The sequence below is a fragment of the Symphalangus syndactylus genome, chromosome 11 (assembly GCF_028878055.3).
Source record: "Symphalangus syndactylus isolate Jambi chromosome 11, NHGRI_mSymSyn1-v2.1_pri, whole genome shotgun sequence".
NCBI lineage: Eukaryota > Metazoa > Chordata > Mammalia > Primates > Hylobatidae > Symphalangus > Symphalangus syndactylus.
Window position 1 is genome coordinate 16082214 of NC_072433.2, and position 16390 is coordinate 16098603.

A 16390-nucleotide genomic window follows, 5' to 3' on the forward strand; every position below is an offset into this window, starting at 1 on the left:
GAGGGAGCCTGAGACAGAACCACCCAGCTAAACCACTCACAAATTTCTAACCCTCAGAACTGCAAGATAATAACTGTTTATCATGCTAAAACACCAAGTTTTGGGTTAATTCATTACATAGAATAGATATCTAATACACACAGCAAAAATCTGAGCACCTAGAATTGGGTCAAACAACCAATCTCAAAAACAGAACTGAATGATTACAGAACTTAAAGCGTTAATAAAATAAAAAGTACCTGTTTTTCATAAAACAAACAAACCAAAAAACTGGAACAGTATGGCAGCACTGAAAGTGAACTTAAACCTGGATATAAGAAGTATTTATCAGGAAGCCTGTTATATTCAAGAATGTATTCTGAACATGAATCACAATTAGAATTCCAGATAGAACATGGCAAGTAATACATAAATGTTACAAAAGAGAATGGGAGTTCAGAATCAGGAAGGTTCACATTCTGTTACAATATTTAGGGCAGCTTGGACTTGGAAAGTGTATAGGAGCTTCACAGATGAAGATAAGTAGGAAAGCATAATAGAGAAATAGAACAATGTGAGAAAGCACTCCAAGTGGGTAAAACATGAGGAGTGTTCTGGCAACATTAAAGTAGTCCAGCTAGACTAGAGCATAAAACACATGTAATAGAGCAATGGCAAATAAGACTGGAAACCAGAGAATGGATACCTATTCTGGAATATCCTAAAACACATGTCAGTGACTCTCAATTTTGTTCTGTAGAAGGTAATGGAGGCAGTTTTGGTTGTTACAGAAGTGGGATTAATATATTAGTCTGGCCGGGCATGGTGGCTCACACCTATAATCCCAGCACTTTGGGAGGCCAAAGAGGGTGGATTACTTGAGCTCAGGAGTTTAAGACCATCCTGGGCAACATGGTGAAATCCCATTTCTACTGAAAATACAAAAATTAGCTGGGCATGATGGCATGTACCTGTAGTCCCAGCTACTTGGGGGGCTGAGGTGGGAGGATCACTTAAGCTGGGGAGGTGCAGGTTGCAGTGAGTCAAAATTACACCACTGCACACTCCAGGCTGGGTGACAGAGTGAGACTCTGTCTCAAAAAAAATAAAAATAAAAATGGTTGAGGGCAAAGAAAAAGATTTAAAGATCTGTAGGGAAGACCTAAAGAGTAACACAGGAGTAAAAGAGATGACATGGAAGAGAATGGATGAAGGGATGAGAAACACACAAGGTCAGATGACAGTCCTTAGAAGAAAGATCATGCTCACAACTAGCAGAGCCTAACTCTAGTTCAAAATGCACATCCAATAAATATTAGCTGAAGTCTGGACAGCATCTCAGAGGATACAAAGGACTTAGGGAAAAAAAGGAACTGTCAAGCCAGTTCAAAGAAGATAAAAGATGAGTAAAAATCATTGAATTGAAATTAGGTCATCAGGCTTTTTGTTGACAATGTGGCATGGGGTGGTGGGGGGCGGGCGTACAAGCTAGATGTTATACTATGGATAAATAGCCGATAAGAGGGTGGTAAGAAGTGACAGCAACAAGCATGGACTACTTTTTGAATGTGTTTTATATGGTAAAGGAAGCATTTGTTTGTGTTTTAATACAAGTGACCTAAGCATGTTCAGAGGTAGAAAGAAGAAATAAATAGAAAAAAAGGCAAAGAGAAGGGACTGGGTGAAACCACAGAAAAAGGTGACTGCAAGAAAATTCCCAAGTGCCAAGGACTGGCAAGGCAGATAGATATTCTTGAAATAATCTACAAAATACAGCTGTGTTGCCAAACTAGTGAGTGCTTAGGGAATGCAATCTTAGTTTGATAGTCACCTACACAAACCATACATTAGGAGATACCCTATATGTAAGCAAACTTCGATAACACATTATAATTTACTGTTGATTATATATAGACTTCTCAAGTGGAATAATATTCAACATATTTATATTAAGAGAAAATTAATTTCATCAGAGTACATAATTATTAAGATTTAAGACTATCAGATTTAGCAAGCAAACCAAATCCATATTGCTTTTTATTGGGAAAAATGATTTGGCAACTGGCCACTCCTTTTCTGTCTTTCTGTGAGATGGTAAAAATAAATGATTTGAAATCAGCTAAAAAATGAAAATTAAAAAAGGCACTTTGGTCAAGAGTGTAATTTGTCACCTGCAAAGATAGGACTTTATTTTAAATGTAAATCATCATAACATTCAATATAAAATTAGGAGCACTTCTGTGCTCCTCACTGAGTGAATTAGCTCATTATAAAAAAATTAATTTTAATTAACTTCACAAGTTAGCTGCTACTCTTTATACTTTGGTGGAAAATACATACCAAAATATATTTTGTGAAGGGCTGAGATATGTTAAATGTTACTATAAACCCAGGATTATTCAGCAATTCATGGCTGACACAGAAACTCTTTTATAATGACCTAATTCAGAGACCTAAGCAAAATTCCCAACCCTAGCACTACTAACAACACATATATCAAAATTAACCTAATTTAAAATATATAGAGAGTAAAATTCTAACTGATGGCTCATAAAACAAATCTCATAAACTTAAAAACACTTAAGTCATTAAAAGTATATTCTCTCCAGCTGGGTGCAGTGGCTCATGCCTGTAATCTCAACGCTTCGGTAGGCCGAGGTGGGAGGATCATTTGAGGCCAGGAGTTTGAGACCAGCTGGGCAAAACAGTGAGACCTTGTCGCTAAAAAAAATTTTTGTAACTAGCTGGGCATGGTGGCATGTGTCTGTAGTCCTTGCTACTGGGGGGGCTGAGGCGAGAAGATCACTTTAGCCAGGGAGGTTGAGACTGCAGTGAGGCATGACCGTGCCACTGCATTACAGCCTGGGCAACAGAGCGAGACCTTGTCTCAGATTAAAAAAAAAAAAAGAAAGAAAAGTATATTCTCTTACTAAAACAGAATACAAACTAGAATTGAATAAAAGAAAGCTCTCTGGAAAATCCCCTGATACTTGGAGATTTTTTAAGTCCACTTCCAAATAACTAATGGGGGTCAAAGAAAAGTCACAAAGAAAATCAGAAAACTGAATGAAAATTGAAACAACACATCAAAATTTGTGATGTACAGCTAAAACAGTACTCAGAGGGAAATGTGTAGCACACTTAAATGCACAGAAAATAAGGTCTCAAATGATAATCTAAGCATCCACATTAAAAAATTAGAAAAGAGGGCTGGGCATGGTGGCTCACGCCTGTAATCCCAGCACTTTCAGAGGCTGAGGCAGGCAGATCACAAGGTCAGGAGTTCGAGACCAGCCTGGCCAGTATGGTGAAACCGCATCTCTACTAAAAATACAAAAATTAGCCAGGTGTGGTGGTGTGTGCCTGTAGTCCCAGCTACTTGGAAAGCTGAGGCAGGAGAATCACTTGAACCTGGGAGGCGGAGGTTGCAGTGAGCCGAGATTGTGCCACTGCACTCCAACCTGGGCGACACAGAGAGACTCTGTCTCAAAACAAACAAACAAAAAAAGAAATTAGAAAAAGGGAGAAAAGTAAGCACAAAGCAAACTAAAGGAAGCAAATAGTAAAGATAAGAGCAAAATCACTGAAACAAGAAGAAAAGCAGAGAAAAAAATCAATGAAAACTAAAGCTGATTCTATGAAAACATCATAAAGTTGATAAACATCCAGCCAGCCAGATTAAGAGAATATACAAATTACAAATATCAGGAATGAATGAGGAGCCATCACCACAGATCCTACAAACATTAGAATAAAAAAGAAATATTATGAACAACATTATGCCAATAAATAAATAAATAAAATGAATAATTTCCTTGAATGATTCAAATGACCAAAGCTCACATAAGAAATAAACTGAATGTCTCTTAATCTATTAAATAAAGTGAATTCATAGTTTAAAACTTTCCCAAAAAGAAAATTCCCCACCCAGATAGCTTCACTGGTGAATGCTTTTTTTTTTTTTTTTTTTGAGATGGAGTCCTGCTCTGGCAGTGGCGCGATCTTGGCTCACTGCAACCTCCACCTTCTGAGTTCAAATGATTCTCCTGCCTCAGCTTCCCGAGTAGCTGGGACTACAGGAGCACACCACCACACACAGCTAAATTTTTTTTTTTTTTTTTTAGTAGAGATAGGGTTTCACCGTGTTGGCCAGGATGGTCTCGATCTCTTGACCTTGTGATCCACCTGCCTCAGCCTCCTAAAGTGCTGGGATTACAGGCGTGAGCCGCCACACCCAGCTTTCACTGGTGAATTCTAAACACAGAAAAAACATTTCCCAGCTAGGCAATGTAGCTCACACCTAGGTATTGCCAGCACTTTGGGAAGCTAAGGTGGGAGGATCATTTGAGCTCAGGAGTTCGAGACCAGCCTAGGCAACATAAACATAGTGAGACCCTGTTTCTACAAAAAATAAAAAAAAAAAAATTAGCCAGGTATGGTGGTACATGCCTGTAGTCCCAGCTACTCAGGAACTTGAGGTGGCAGAACTGCTTCAGCCCAGGAGGTCGAGGCTGCAGTGAGCCGTGATTATGTCACTGTACTCCAGCTTCTGTGACAGAGCAAGACTCTGTCTCAAAAAACAAACAAAAAACAAAAGAAAAAACATTTCAAACAAAAAACAAAAGAAAAAACATTTCCCAATTCATGTTATCAGGCCAGAATTACCCTGATACCAAACCCAGACAACGTTATAAAGAAATAAAAAACCAGCATATCTTATGAGCTTAGATGCAAAAATCTCTGACAAAATACTAGCAAATCAACTTCTACAAGACATATGAAAGACAATAATACAGCTTGGTTTTTCCCAGGAATGCAAGATTGGTTGAATATTCAAAAATCAATCAATGTAATTTACCATACATCAGAAGGGTAAAGAAACCACATTATCATCTCAATAGATGCAGAAAAGCACCTGACAAAATTCAACATACACTCACAATGAAACCTCTAAGCAAACAAGGAATAGAACATCCTCAATGGGATAAAAGAAAAATCGACTAAAAGCCTACAGCTAACTTAATGGTGAAAGATTGCTTTCCATCTGAAATCAGAGACAAGGATGTCTGCGCTCATGAATTATTAACACTGTACTGAAGTTCTAAAACAGTGTAAAAGGCAATTAAAATAAATAGAAGGCATCAGATTGGAAAGAAATAAGTAAAATTAACTCTACTGACAGATGCTATGATTGCCTACATTAAAAATCAATGAATCTACAAAAAAACTACTAAAACTAACAAGTGAGTTTAGCAAGCAGACTACAGACAATAGCAAGCACACAGACTACAGACAATATACAAAATTTACCTGTATTTCTATAGACCATCAATGAACAAATGGATTAAAAATTTTTTAATGTAACATTTTAAAATAGCTTCAAACCACATGAAATATTTAGGGAAACAATTAACAAAGTATACACAAGATCTGCAAAAAAACTACAAAATATTGCTGAGAGAAATTAACTAGAAGCAATAAATGGATATACACTTCCCACTCATGGATCAAGAGGCTCATATTATTAAGATGCTGGCTGTTCCAATATTATCTATACAGTCAATGGAATCCCAATGAAAATGCCACCATGCTTGACATGACAAAGTAATAGTAATAGTAATAATTACTTACTATAACATTATTTACTTACTATAACTTATTACTAAATAATATTATTATATTACTATAGTGATAGTAAAATATGTGAAGAAGTTGAGTTGTCAAAAGATCTTGAAAAAAAAGAACAAAGCTGGAGGACTCAAACTTTTCAATTTCAAAACTTACTACAAAGCTATAGTAATCAAGAGACTCTGATACGGGCAAAAGGATAGACATATAGAGCAATGGAACAGAGAGAGACAGAGAGATTGAGAAAGAGGAATTTCACAGATTGGAGGAGACTAAAGAGACATGAACTAAATGCATTATAGGATCCTGGACTAGAGCCTAAATAAAATACAATAAGGACATTAGGAAAAGAAAAAAAAAAACTGGTAAAATTCGAACAACGTATGTAACTTAATTATCAGCACTGTATCTAGGTTAATTTCTAATTTCAATCATTGTGCCATGATTATCTAAGACGTTAACGTCAGGGGAAACAAGGTGAAGGATACTCTCTACACCATCTTTGCAACTCTTTTAGGTCTTAATTTCACAATAGAAAAAGCTTTTTTTAAATGAGGTATCAATGCACTTTCAATAAAATAACTAAAAGTTTAAAGATGCATAATTTCAAGTGCTGATGAAAATTCAGAGCAACTAGAAACCTCATACTTTTCTGAAAGGAATGCAAAATGACACAACAAAACTGGAGAATGCTCTGGCAGTTTCTTACAAAGTTAAACACTTACTATTCAACCCAGCAATTCTACTCCTAGGCACTTACCCAAAAGAAATAAAAATTTACGTTCACACAAAGATCTGTACGTGAATGTTTCTAACAGCTTTATTTATAATAGCCTTGAACTGTAAACAGCCCAAATATCTATCAACTGGTAAATGGATAAACAATTGTGGTACCTCCAGACAATGCAATACTATTCAGTAATAAAAAAAAATAAGCTACTGACTTATGCAACAACATGGAAGAATCTCAGAAACACTATGCTAAAATACAAATGTCAGAAAAAAGGCAATATTTTCATGCCAGAAACAAGATCACAGATTGGCATGGGTGGACGAGTAAGTAAGAGAACTGACTAACTAATCATCCTGTTAATCAATTGGAACTATGAGATATCATCTTTCAAAGTGGTTTTTAATTTTATTTTTAAATTTATTTTTATTGACATTTTTCTTTTGGTGTATACATTTTAACATTTGACATGGACAGTTTCACATAAAGTTTCAAATAAAAACCTGAATAAAGAACTTTAATAAATAAAGAACTGAGAAAGACAACAGAATAAAATACTGTACAGATAATTAAAATGAGAAATATTTATTTTAAAAGGGGTGATACTTTACAGTTCCATGAATAACACATTTTTATATTTCATTAGTAACTACTATGCCTTATAAAGAGATCTTCTTAAAGAGGTAAGATAAGGGTGCAGTGTTAAGATTCAATTTTATTAATTTATTTGGAATAAAAGATCAAAAAAAGAACAACAGGAGTAATTAGAAAAGTCAGCAGCAGAATTAAAGTTAGCCAAGATAATGAACAGACGTTATATGGTCTTAGTCATCACACTGCTCTATACTACCTATTTCAAATGTAATGTTCCCGCCTTCTCTAAAATGTAGCTACGCTGGGTGCAGTCACTCATGTCTGTAATCCTAGCACTTTGGGAGGCCGAGGTGGGTGGATCACCTCAGGTCAGGAGTTCAAGACCACCAACATGGTGAAACCCCGTCTTTACTAAATACACAAAATTAGGCAGGTGTGGTGGCACATGCCTGTAATCCCAGCTACTCGGAAGGCTGAGGCAGGAGAACTGCTTGAACCCGGGAGGCGGAGGTTGCAGTGAACTGAGATTGCATCATTGCACTCCAGCCTGGGGAAAAGAGCGAGACTCCATCTCAAAAAATAAAAATAAAGATAAAATGTAGCATCCACATACAAAATAAACTGATACTCTTTAAGTCATGCGTTTACTTGCTTTGAAAATATCATTAAAAGAGTTATACTGTATTTGATAAAATAGTATGCCTTTTCTATTTCATAGCATGAAGACGGCATTAAATAAGCCAACTAAACATTACTGTTAAAAATTGAAATCTAAGAAGCATTTTCTCCATGCTCATTAGCTCACGCAATTCCAAAATAATGTGGAAACATTTTCTCCATGCTCACTAGATCAAGCAATTTTAAAATAATGTTTTATAACTCAATAACCCAAATTTATCCTACTCACTTCCACCAATTAAAGGCATACAGAACACCATAATTGTATTGTTTGAACTAGAAATAATCTTAGAGGTAAGATTTTAGAAAACTGCTCTATCCCAATGTTTCACTCAGTTAAGCACATTTTTCATGGTAACTAGTTATTTCTATCAATTTATAATTTAAATTTACTGTAGCAAAGATTGCCCATATGGCTATTAATCCCATGTCCTTCTCCTGAGCATAAAGAAAGTTAAACTTCCCAGCCTCCCAGGCAGTTAGGGTAGAACCTATAACTAGGTCTGAACAATGGAATGAAGGCAAAAGTGATCTTCCTCCACATCCAGGCCAGGCCCCAGCAAAATCCTCAATTTGTCCCTGGACAAGAAGAAAAGGACTCTAAAATGAAGGAATGAAACAATGGATCCCTGAGTCACTTCTTGGAGGAGAACCACTCAAACAGCATCAGAGTGGGACAAAAGTAGATGCTAACAAGACAGGCCTTAAGCTTCTAAGAATTTGGGTTTATTACAGCACTTTCCATTAAATGCCTGGACTAATACCTTCACTTTAATACCTGTAGTTAAAAGAAAATATTATAGCACTATTCATAAATGGAAAACTAGTGTTTTTCGAATATACTTTCAAGTAAACACTTATCTATTAAAATAAGAAATGTTAGCTAGGCATCATCTAAAATCATTTCATCAATAAAGTAATAAGAGTTTCACTCTTTCAAAACTGTGAGAAAATTATTCATGAGGTGAAGATAGGAAAGGAACAAATCTTTTGGGAAGAAAAAAAGAGCTATTAAAATTAAAGTAGGCTGGGCACGTTGGCTCACACCTGTAATCCCAGCACTTTGGGAGGCTGAGGTGGGTGGGACACCTGAGGTCAGGAGTTTGAGACCAGCCTGACCAACATGGTGAAACCCTGTCTCTAATAAAAATACAAAAATTAGCCAGTTGTGGTGGTGCATGCCTATAAATCCCAGTTACTTGGGAGGCTGAGGCAGGAGAACTGCTTGAACCTGGAGGCAGAGGTTGCAGTAAGCCAAGATGGTGCCATTGCACTCCAGCCTGGGTGACAGAGTGAAACTCTGTCTAAAAAAAATTAATTAATTAAATTAAAGTAAATTAAAGTGGGCCTCAAATATATCTTCCAAAAAAAAAAAATATTTAACAAGCAAAGGCATAATACATAGGAATTCTTTTTATTTAATTATACTTTAAGTTTTAGGGTACATGTACACAACGTGCAGGTTTGTTACATATGTATCTATGTGCCATGTTGGTCTGCTGCACCCATTAACTCGTCATTTAACATTAGGTATTTCTCCTAATGCTATCCCTCCCCCCTCCCCCCTCCCCCCACCCCACAACAGGCCCCGGTGTGTGATGTTCCCCTTCCTGTGTCCATGTGTTCTCATTTTTCAATTTCCACCTATGAGTGAGAACATGCGGTGTTTGGTTTTTTGTCCTTGCAATAGTTTGCTGAGAATGATGGTTTCCATCTTCATCCATGTCCCTAGAAAGGACATGAACTCATCATTTTTTTATGGCTGCATAGTATTCCATGGCGTACATGTGCCACATTTTCTTAATCCAGTCTATCATTGTTGGACATCTGGGTTGGTTCCAAGTCTTTGCTATTGTGAATAGTGCCGCAATAAACATACGTGTGCATGTGTCTTTATAGCAGCATGTTTTATAATCCTTTGGGTATATACCCAGTAATGGGATGGCTGGGTCAAATGGTATTTCTTGTTCTAGATCCCTGAGGAATCGCCACACTGACTTCCACAATGGTTGAACTAGTTTACAGTCCCACCAACAGTGTAAAAGTGTTCCTATTTCTCCACATCCTCTCCAGCACCTGTTGTTTCCTGACTTTTTAATGATCGCCATTCTAACTGGTATGAGATGGTATCTCATTGTGGTTTTGATTTGCATTTCTCTGATGGCCAGTGATGATGAGCATTTTTTCATGTGTCTGTTGGTTGCATAAATGTCTTCGTTTGAGAAGTGTCTGTTCATATCCTTTGCCCACTTTTTGATGGGGTCGTTTGTTTTTTTCTTGTAAATTTGTTTGAGTTCATTGTAGATTCTGGTAATGCCACACATCTACAACTATCTGATCTTTGACCAACCCGACAAAAAAAGAAATGGGGAAAGGATTCCCTATTTAATAAATGGTGCTGGGAAAACTGGCTAGCCATATGTAGAAAGCTGAAACTGCATCCCTTCCTTACACCTTATACAAAAATTAATTCAAGATGGATTAAAGACTTAAATGTTAGACCTAAAACCATAAAAACCCTAGAAGAAAACCTAGGCAATACCATTCAGGACACAGGCATGGGCAAGGACTTCATGTCTAAAACACCAAAAGCAATGGCAACAAAAGCCAAAATTGACAAATGGGATCTAACTAAACTAAAGAGCTTCTGCATGGCAAAAGAAACTACCATCAGAGTGAACAGGCAACCTACAGAATGGGAGAAAATTTTTGCAATACGTAAGAATTCTAACTCAACATCCAATCTTCCGATTCTATCACTCATCTATTCCTACAACATATAATACCTAAAGAACATGAAATGTGTATCTCTGATCTGCTTTTATTCTGCTTAACTAAACGCTAAACAAAGACCATCCTAATATATACAACAGCCCTTTGTAACTGCGGGTTCCACATCTGTGGATTCAACCAACCACAATTCGAAAACATTAAAAAACAAAAAAAAATGGATGCTTGTATCTGCGCTGAACATGTGAAAAGTCTTTTTTTCTTGTCATTATTCCCTAATTAATACAAGATCACAACTATTTACATAGCATTTTCACTGTATTAGGTATTACAAGTAATCTAGAGATGACTTAAAGTATACAGGAAGATGTGTGTAGGTTATATGCAAACACTTCACCAATTTCATATCAGGAACTTGAGCATCCATGGATTTGGGTATTCACAGGAGATCCTGGAACCAATGTCCCATGGTTACCAACAGACAACTGCATATAACAAGTTGTATAAAGCCACTCTTTCGAAGTATTTGTTGTGTGATTACTAGATCAAACATTTCTGAGAGTACATAATTGAAAGATAAATCAAAAAATTATGAAACTTGCTAGAAAGTTTCTATGATCATGTCTTCTTTTTGCCAAAGGAATTCTTGCAATGAGCAGGTACATTGCATATATAAATTAAACACAAAATCCCCTCCCAAAACTGTTTTAGATCCTTTATTTCTAAGACATCTTACTAGTTTTTTTTTTTTAAATTGTAATACAGGTTTTATCATTTTTATGAGGAAACAAAATATTCTAAGTACCAGTTTCAGTAAAAACTTATCAACTAACAGGAGCTTTTCTCTGCAGCTGGGTTATTAACATCAGAGGATGAAATATTTATAATAAAAACAAATGAATAGTATTCTGAAGAAGAAATGCTTTCTAGCCTCTGTTATTATATTTATTCTTAAAATACCTCATATGCATTAAGTTACATACATACCTTGCTATAGAGGCTAAGATTCCTACTTTTTTCTACTCCCCAGTCTTTTAAAAAGTTAAAAATAATTTAGCTTATTTTAAAAACAAGTCAGTGGAAATAACGTACTTATCAGATTTCCTTTTGCATCCCTGAGAGGAGCACCACCTCCACCTTTTCCCCAGGGATTATATGTTCTCATTTCAGCTTCTAATTTAGCTTCATATTCTTCTTTTTCTTCACGTTCTTTCTTCCTTCTTTCTTCTCTTTCCCGAATCTTGACAACATAAAATATATTGAAAATAAATGTGTTGACAAGTATTCTGATACAAGAAGTTAGTAATCCCAGATGTTATTTTTTGTGTTAGAAAACAAACAAAAAAAAATTTGGTTTTTGTTTTTGTTTTTTTTTTCAATATACTCCCCTACAAAGGTTAAAAATCACAAATATATGTAATACTCAATGTAAAAATACCTTAGGTCAGGTGTGGTGGCTCATGCCTATGGAGGCCAAGGCAGGCAGATCACTTAAGGACAAGAGTTCAAGACCAGCCTGGCCAACATGGCAAAACCCCATCTCTACTAAAAATACCAAAATTAGCCGGGTGTGGTTGCACACATCTGTAATCCCAGCTACTTGGGTGGCTGAGGCACAAGAATCGCTTGAACCCAGGAGGTGGAGTTTGTAGTGAGCCAAGATCGTGCCACTGTACTTCAGCTTGGGCAACATTATGCAAGACACTGTCTCTAAATAAATAACATTAAAAATAAAAATAATTCAATGGCTAGAATACATAGCCCCTGTTCCTCTATATACACCAAATGACTTTCTAGCCACTAAGGCTACTTCGGACTCACCCAACTCCTCCTTCCCTCCCCTAGTGTCTACCTGAGCCATTCCGTCTCTAACCCTGCCATTTCCATGGGACCATCAGATCTCCCTATGCTCCTTTTACATCTATCCTTTCAAGGGGAATGCCCAACCACAAAGTCTACCCTCAACCTTACCAGACCTACTTTCCCCAGGCAAACTCTATTCCCAGAATTCAGAGGTTGGAGGATCAACACTCTCTGGGGAATGCTTGGCAACTTTAGATACAGGCATACCTCATTTTATTGTGCTGCATTTTATTGTGCTTTGCAGACATTGCATTTTTTTTTTTTTTTTGAGATGGAGTCTTGCTCTGTCACCCAGGCTGGAGTGCAGTGGCGTGATCTCGGCTCACTGCAAGCTCCGCCTCCCAGGTTCACGCCATTCTCCTGCCCCAGCCTCTGGAGTAGCTGGGACTACAGGAGCCTGCCACCACTCCCAGTTGTTTTTTGTATTTTCAGTAGAGATGTGGTTTCACTGTGTTAGCCAGGATGGTCTCGATCTCCTGACCTCTGATCCACCTGCCTCGGCCTCCCAAAGTGCTGGGATTACAGGCGTGAGCCACCACGCCTGGCCACAGATATTGCATTTTTTACAAATAGAAGGTTTGTGGCAACCCTGCATTGAGGAAGTCTATCAGTACTATTTTTCCAACAGCATGGGCTAATTTCATGTCTCTGTGTCACATTTTGGTAATTCTCACAATATTTGAAACTTTAAAAATTATTATTATTATATCTGTTATGATGATCTGTGATTGGTGATCTTTAGTGTTACTATTATAATTATTTTGGGGCACCATGAATCACACACACATAAGATGGCAAATTTAATGGATAAATGTCATATGTATTCTGACTATTCTACCAATCAGCCATTCCCCTGTCTCTTTCTCTCTCTTTGGGTCTCTCTTTTCCCTGACAGAATACTGAAATTAGGCCAATAACCCTACAATGGCATGTAAGTGTTTGAGTGAATGAAAGAGTCACATCTCTCACTTTAAATCAAAAGCTAGAAATGACTAAGCTTAGTGGGAAAGGCTTGTCAAATGCATAGATAGGCTGAAAGCTAGGCCTCTTATGCTAAATAAACACTTTGCCAAGTTGTAAATGCACAGGAAAAATTCTTGAAGAAAATTAAAAGTGCTACTCCAGTAAACACATGAATGGTAAGAAAGTGAAACAGCCTTATTGCTGTTACAGAGAAAGTTTTAGTGGTCTAAATAGAAGATCAAACCAGCCCAGCATTCCCTTAAGCCAAAGCCTAAACCAGAGCAAGGCCCTAACTTTCTTCAATTCTGTGAAGGCTGAGAGAAGTGAGGAAGCTGCAGAAGAAAACTTGCAAGTTAGCAGAGGTTGGTTCATGAAGTTGAGGGAAAGCTGCCATCTCTATAACATAAAAGTACAACATGGGCTGGGCTCACACCTGTAATCCCAAAACTTTGGGAGGCTGAGGTGGGCGGATCACTTGAGATCAGGAGTTCAAGACCACCCTGACCAACATGGCAAAACCTCACCTCTACTAAAAATACAAAAAAAAAAAAAAAAATTAGCTGGGCCTGGTAGTGGGCGCCTGTAGTCCCAGTTACTCGGGAAGCTGAGGGTGGAGGTTGCAGTGAGCCGAGATCATGCCACTGTACTTCAGCCTAGGCTGGGCGACAGAGTGCAACTTTGTCTCAAAATAAAAATAAAAATAAAAAAGTACAATGTGAGGCAGCAAATGCTGATGAAGAAGCTGCAACAAGTCACCCAGAAAGTCTAGCTCAGATAACTGATGAAGGTGGTTCCACTCAACAACAGATATTCAATGGAGACAAAACAGCTTTGTATTAAAAGAAGACTTTCATAGCTAGTAAAGAGAAGTCAATGTCTGGTTTCAAGCTTCAAAGGACAGGCTGACTCTTTCATTAGAAGCTAATGCAGCTAGTGACTTTAAGTTGAAGCCAATGCTAATATACCATTCTGAAAACCTTAGGGCTCTTAAGAATGATGCTAAATCAGCCGGGCACGGTGGCTCACAACTGTAATCCCAGCACTCTGGGAGGCCGAGGAGGGTGGATCATGAGGTCAGGAGATCGAGACCATCCTGGTGAAACCCCATCTCTACTGAAAATACAAAAACAAAATTAGCCGGGCGTGGTGGCGGGCACCTATAGTCCCAGCTACTCCGGAGGCTGAGGCAGGAGAATGGCATGAACCTGGGAGGTGGAGCTTGCAGTGAGCTGAGATCGCACCACAGCATTCCAGCCTGGGTGACAGAGCAAGACCCCATCTCAAAAGAAAAAAAAAAAAAAAAAAAAAAGATGATGATAAATCTACTCTTCCTGTGCTCCAGAAAGGAAACAACAAAGCCTGCATTGCTGCACAACTGTTTCAAGAATGGTTTACTGAGTATTTTGAGTCCACTGTTGAGACCTACTACTAAAAAAAAGATTCCTTTCAAAATATTACTGCTCATTGACAATGCACCTGGTCAACCAAGAGCTAGATATACAAGAAGATTAATGTTGTTGTCAGGCTTGCTAATACAATATCCATTCTGTAGCCCATTAACTCATGGAGTAATTTTGACACCGAATTCTTACTGTTCAGGAAATACGTTTCATAAAGCTATAGTTGCCACAGACAGTAATTCCTCTGATGGATCTGGGAAATCTAAACTGAAAGCCCTCTGGAGAGAATTTACCATTCTAGATGCCATCAACAACATCTGTGAGTCATGGAAGGAAGTCAAAATATCAACAGTATCAGAAGTTTGAAAGAAGTTGACCCTAACCCTCATGGATGACTTCAACGGATTCAAGACTTTAGTGGTAGAAGTAACTGCAGATGTGGAAGAAATAGTAAGAGAACTGGAATTAGAAGTGAGGCATGGAAGACTTGAGAGAATTGCTGCAATCTCATGATAAAATTTTAATGGATGAGGAGTTGCTTCTTATGAATGAGCAAAGAAAGTGGTTCCTTGAGATGGAGTCTACACTTGGTGAAGATGTTGTGAACATTGTTGAGATGACAACAAAGATTTAGAACATTATATAAACTAAGTTGATAAAGCATCAGCAGGGTTTTGAGAGGACTCCAAACTTTGAAAGAAGGTCTACTGTGGATAAAATGGTATCAAACAGCATCGTATCCTACAGAGAAATCTCTCATGAATGGAGGAGTCAATTGAAGCAGCAAATTTCACTGTTGTCTCATTTTAAGAAATTGCCACAGCCACCCAATCTTCAGCAACTGCCACCCTGATCAGTCAGCAGCCATCAATATTGAGGCAAGACTCTCCACCAGCAAAAGGATTATGACTTGCTAAATTTTTTTTAGCAATACGGTATTTTTAAATTAAGTTTACGTAGCTTGTTTAAGACATGTTGCACCTTAATAGACCACAGTATAGCGTAAAGATAACTCTACATGCACTGGGAAACCAAAAAAATTCATGTGAATCATTTCATTGTGATATCTGCTTTATTGCAGTGGTCTGGAACCAAACCTGCAATATTTCTGCAAAGCTGTATTAAGCACAAAAAACAAATGCATTCTTACCATCACTAAGTATAAGCACAGGGTTGTTCTGTAGAGACATATGGATAGGCAATAAACAAGTGTCTACATTTTGGAAAGTCACTTTTAAACTCATAACTATATGCGCAGTAAATTTAAGCAACCTTTTGCTCCAGCACAGCCAAAGAAGTCATCACACACATCAAATAGACCTCTAAAGTTGAAAAATCTAGTTTTGTCAGTGGTGTTTTTAATATGCTCATTCAAAAACAGATTCTGAATTTAAAATTCAGTCTTTTATTTGTAGAATCCTAACATACAAAAAATGTTGGTAATTCTATAATTTTAAAAATCCATCTTTCAAGAAAGTTGCCCATGTAAAAGTTGAACAAAAGTACTTTTAAAAGAAATCCAAGTGGAATTCTATAGAAAAGTAACCAAGTTAGAGTCCCAAGGCCCTCTCAGAGGGTAAGGGAATTCCTACAAAGAACCCCATACATTTGATAGTTACTCTTAAATTCTCTGCAAATATTAAAACTACAAAAGAACCCATTATCCTCCTCTGTAAACATGAACTACTTCCTGTATTCCCCATTTTGGTTTATAGCCTCATTATTCTCCTAGGAATCATCTTCAAACCCTCTGTTCTCATTCCCTATATCCGAGTCCTGTCAATGAAACCTGAGAATTGTCTCTTAGATGTCTTCCCCAACATCC

General features: G+C 37.4%; 1 protein-coding gene across 31 annotated transcripts in view; it reads right to left on the minus strand.

The window, feature by feature from the left end:
- CSPP1 (centrosome and spindle pole associated protein 1) overlaps window positions 1–16390 on the minus strand; it is a 132152-nt gene that overhangs the window by 46032 nt on the left and 69730 nt on the right. For all 31 annotated transcript variants that reach the window (XM_055299127.2, XM_063611530.1, XM_063611536.1 and 28 more), the window contains one exon: window positions 11432–11579. In XM_055299127.2, coding sequence (XP_055155102.1) covers window positions 11432–11579 — 148 coding nt within the window. The remainder of the gene's footprint in view (window positions 1–11431; window positions 11580–16390) is intronic.